At 40.3% G+C, this 4,532-nt stretch overlaps 1 protein-coding gene across 4 annotated transcripts; it reads left to right on the top strand.

The window, feature by feature from the left end:
- Positions 1 to 499: 499 nt before the first annotated feature.
- LOC135903104 (uncharacterized) lies at positions 500 to 3,541 on the top strand. 4 transcript variants are annotated; one of them, XM_065433487.2, is made up of 5 exons: positions 500 to 634; positions 1,414 to 1,480; positions 1,569 to 1,581; positions 1,692 to 1,717; positions 3,264 to 3,541. In XM_065433487.2, the coding sequence occupies exons 2-5, from the start codon at positions 1,429 to 1,431 to the stop codon at positions 3,488 to 3,490; spliced, it is 318 nt and encodes a 105-aa protein (XP_065289559.1). In that variant the 5' UTR covers positions 500 to 634; positions 1,414 to 1,428; the 3' UTR covers positions 3,491 to 3,541. The 4 variants fall into 4 exon arrangements, with proteins under 4 accessions (XP_065289559.1, XP_065289557.1, XP_065289560.1 ...); XM_065433485.1 differs by having other exon boundaries at positions 505 to 634; positions 3,252 to 3,541; XM_065433488.2 differs by having other exon boundaries at positions 507 to 634; positions 1,417 to 1,480.
- The last annotated feature ends 991 nt before the right edge of the window (positions 3,542 to 4,532 follow it).

The raw sequence follows: 4,532 nt of genomic DNA, 5'->3' as shown, positions 1-4,532 counted from the left end.
GAGTCTATGCTCGTATTTTGGTACTTACTCTAAGCCCCACATTTAGGTTATGATGTCGCTATTCAAGAACGCTGTGAGTGCTCGCTTCTGCACGTTCATGCTAAACCTTCGTAATATATCTTGGTTAATATCATGCAGCCACAAGCACGTATTAGAATTTTATTGGCTGTGGCATTGCGCAGGTGAAATAATAAACCTGATCACACATTTACGATTGGAATGTAATATGTACAGCATGAACATAACTCATAAAACTGGGTGAGACCACAGTTCTTTGCAGTTTGGTTTGCGACGTGTAGAGAAACAAATAGTCCCAATGCACGTGCAAGGAGAGGGCTTCAGAAGCTGTTATCGGCAGATAGGAATAAAAGCTGACGTAGAAGGTATTTTTCACACAACACCTGCTCACAGTTTCAAGGGAAAATCTTCGCGTAGATAAGGGAGCCATCAGCTGCTTCCCTTCTTTCCAAGAATTAATATTAGAGCAGTGAAACCTACTGCCTATGTCGTAAGTGTGTGACACGACATCAAGAGACGTGATACGGACGGAAGTTCAGTGGACATATAAAGTGCACTTGAAGCTTCCGTTGTCACAGGGTCCGGTACAGCTTCAGGTGATTCTCCAGCCCCATAGGTAATGTTTCTTCTGAAGTATTCAATAGCACTCCCTGCTACTATAACCTCGGTGGTGCTTTAAAAAGCTCTAATTTTAATTACTTCAGAAAGCTATTTGAATTATTCTGTCGAAGTTTCATGCGGTCGATCAAAATAGCTTGCATTAAAATGAAGCGATGTTAAATGCCAGGAATAAGTGCAATCAAGAAGGAAAATGAATGTTGGCAACGTGAATGAGAGGCTGTAATCGTGTCATTTGTTCTGCGTGTTTTTCAGAGTCACCATTTCTAAAATGGAGTCTACGAAGTGATATACTGAGTGAAATTGTAGGTTCTTACGGGTATTTTGAAAGTAAACGCCAATAGTGCATTTATTTCATGGAATACATTGTGACATAGGGCTCACTTTAGGATAACGCATATCATTCACTATGCATGGTTGCCCATGACGTCTTGGTTGAATTCACGTGACGTGGAGTCAGCGTAAGGCTGGAAGTGTGAGGAGCCTATTGGAGATCAATAACTTATTGAAGGCGGCCTAATCAAAGTAGCCTGGAAATAATCAACCGAAAGTGACTGAGGAATTTAGAGTAGATACTGGGAGGAGCGAATAACTGTAGGTGGAGCTAATGCACCTATGACGCACTTACTCGATGCAATTAATCTATTTTCGAGCTTATTCCATTTGCCTAAGCGAAACTCTATTAACGCAAAGCATCGAATGAAACATGTTTAGCCTAATAATGTATTGATTAGTACCTACGGAATTATCAGTCTTTCACACATATTTTTTTCACAGTAGCCAGAAACGAGAATGAAGTTAGCCGTGACCTTTCTAGTGGTGATTCTCGCCGTGACGAGTGCATGTAAGTAAATGTTTCTGTATTTCTTCAACTTTTTGTTTGCAAAGTGTACGAGATTTCGCTAAGGTATTAACTATTTTCTGTCTTTCAGATGGAAGTTCCGAGTGAGTAGAGGCAACGTTAATTTTTATTATTGAATTCATTTTCTCATCGGTACACTTGTTGCGTATTGCATGACGAACTTCTGCCAATCTGGCATGTTTTGGTGATTCAGGTACCAGAGGGATGAAGTGGACGAAGGTAAGCAAAACAAATACTATTTTTTACTTCAAATGGTTACAATGTATGAGATAAATAGGCTTTACTAAAACTTTCTCGAGAACACGCGCGAAACTTACGTTTTATTCCGAATTTAACAGTTTCATGATAATATGTAGCCAGAATGATTAGAGCCTTTATATTCCCTGAGCAATATGATACTCAATAAAGAAACACAAAGTAAAATCGTGCAATATCCCCGAAAAGTGTGCTGGTATTTTGCTACTAGCAGAGACGCTTTTGTTAGTGAATAAAGAAGGATTACGTTGCAATTTACTTTGCGTATCAAACACAAATCTATGAATTATCAGTTGCAGTGAATATCACCCCTATGTAGTATCGAAATTTTCTAGGACCAATTCGTTGGTAAAGGCAATAATGCAATATAAATAATTCTTATGCACTGATACACAGGGCGTTACAAGCTCCTACCATCTTGGAACACAATGCTAGGGGTATCTCTGACCTTTGCTACACTGCTACTAGACGATATTATGAGCAAAAAGCTACTAACAAAGCGAAGATAGGATATTTCGTAAACAATAAGACCCTAGAAGTTGCCTAAGGCATTAAAAAATTGAAACTAAGCAAGTTATTCCTTTACATACAGTAAGACTTGTAAAGTGTTGACGTTACGAAGCTAACCTCAGAATCATATGAATTCTTGTGTTTTACTGCACAAATAACGACATGATTATGAGAATGTAATCCGTAGTCGGGGAATCTAAATAATTTGGAATACATGGACTTCCTTAACGGGCACCTTAATCATTCCTACAAGCATTTTTGCATCTCAGCCGCATTGAAATTGGTTGGGCGCTGCTCGGATTGAACCCGCCACATGTTCAGCCGCACATTGCACAATGCATAGCCACAGGATGGCTTACGTTATGCTATGTATTCACGGTTTTAGATTTACCTTGCCACGAAGAGCTATTTCATTCATTAAGTTGAATTAGCAAGTTGTCTGGCTTTGGGAAATTGTGCACAGACTGTAAAATGAACAGGTTTATGCTAATTGCTTTATATAATCATATATATGCATAGGCGCTCACCCGTAAAAAATGTTTTTTTTTTGTGGGTAAAGCTTATAATTGTTAGGGCAAGGATGACGTTTAAGCATCTTAATTTTGTAGTGTTACCTACTGAGTAATCCACGTGGCACTGCCGTTTCCTTTTGTTTTATCTGGGTGGTAGATGCTGCTACGTTCAATATTGCTAAATCTGTTTAGAAAGGCATTAGTAAAGTTTGTGACAGACCGTCACTAGTTTTTGGATAGTAGTTGACGCGACTCTTTACTTAGAGGGCGGAACGCAGCAATAAACCTATGATGCTTGCATTTGCCCTGTAATATGCAACATTATTCAACACTACAAAAATTCCTAACAAGTTCCATACTTTTGCTTGTAATTACTACGGGGCACATTTCTTGAACTCCCGTACAGCTATACGTACTGGTGAGGCAAAATTTATGTTATGTGTGCGAGCCTTCCAAGGCCCTCTCATATCTCACAGACGACTTCACAGATGACGCAACCGCACCGTACTGGAAGCAGCCTGTCGGCTGGATTCTAGAGCAGCTGGGGAAGTGGCTCCAACGGTCAGCCGAGGCCTCGCCGGCTTTGTATTCTGCAGAAGGCACTGCCGATTCCCCTCAAGACCTAACGATCGAGCACATGAGAAGGGTTGCACAGCTTCTCAACAAGGTTGCGGATGCGGTGGAAAAAGGAGAGAAAGTCTACCTCTTCGACTAGGGCCCCTGTTTCAATTTGTCTTCAAAGCGGGAAAATAAATGAATAATCTGCTTTCTTTGTATTTCTTTCTGCAATAAAACTTTACATCAATAGAGATCATTGAAGCCAGCGTGAACCTATTGATAAGCTCATGAGCGTCCTCAAAGATTCTCGCGGACAATTGGTTATTGAACGCATCTAAACAAAAATGCACACTGGGCAGCTTAGAAGATTCAGTCGGCAACTGACGTACTTTTGTCAATGACAGAACTATGAGCATCGGTAAGTATTTATCCACCGTGGTACCGGCAACAGTATTTCACCTTAGCATTACTTTATGTAAAGCAATGCAAAGTAGAGAGCCCTTCATGACCGAATCATTATTAATGCCAAAGGCAGACGAGGCAGATTCGATAGCGATAGGGTTCGACTGCGGTTTAATGTGTCCGTATAACTCTAGTATGGCCCATATTATTAGCTATGGTCGAGCAAGAAATGTCGCAGAACTGAACATTTTCACAAGGAAACTATTCTGCCTCACAACCTGACGAATACACGGGCTTCTGTTGAAACGATTCTTGCAGCGACATTCGTTGTTCGGCCATGACTCCTCACTTCAAGCTTTCATTTTCCAGTTAACCTTTCTTCGTTTTTTCACACATTGATGACTTCGATAGCAGCCTCTCAGACATCAGGCATTCTCACTTGCGTTCATTTAGCCATAATCAGGGTGAATATAATGTGAACCTTTTTTCCTTGAGCTAAGTCATCTGATGCTGAGATAGCATTCACGTCAGATGTCACTATTACATGCTCAATAAACACTGCACTCCAGGTGCCTTGCTTATCGGTAGCTATGCAAATCGTGCCTCAAGTGCCGATATATTTCATTGTCCATTTATCATAATCACCTATAGCTAAAATGTAGGTTCAGTAACATGGTGTTCTCGAATTGCCATTTCAAAAAGTTGTGGTTTAATTGCTGATTGGAAAATGGTTCTAGTGCGAAGGACTTTATTTTGTGGCATACGAACTGCTGATAATTATAATTTGCAGGGTAAGC

This window comes from Dermacentor albipictus, chromosome 1 (assembly GCF_038994185.2).
Source record: "Dermacentor albipictus isolate Rhodes 1998 colony chromosome 1, USDA_Dalb.pri_finalv2, whole genome shotgun sequence".
In the NCBI taxonomy this organism is placed as follows: domain Eukaryota; kingdom Metazoa; phylum Arthropoda; class Arachnida; order Ixodida; family Ixodidae; genus Dermacentor; species Dermacentor albipictus.
This window is presented reverse-complemented; position numbering and strand designations above follow the sequence as displayed.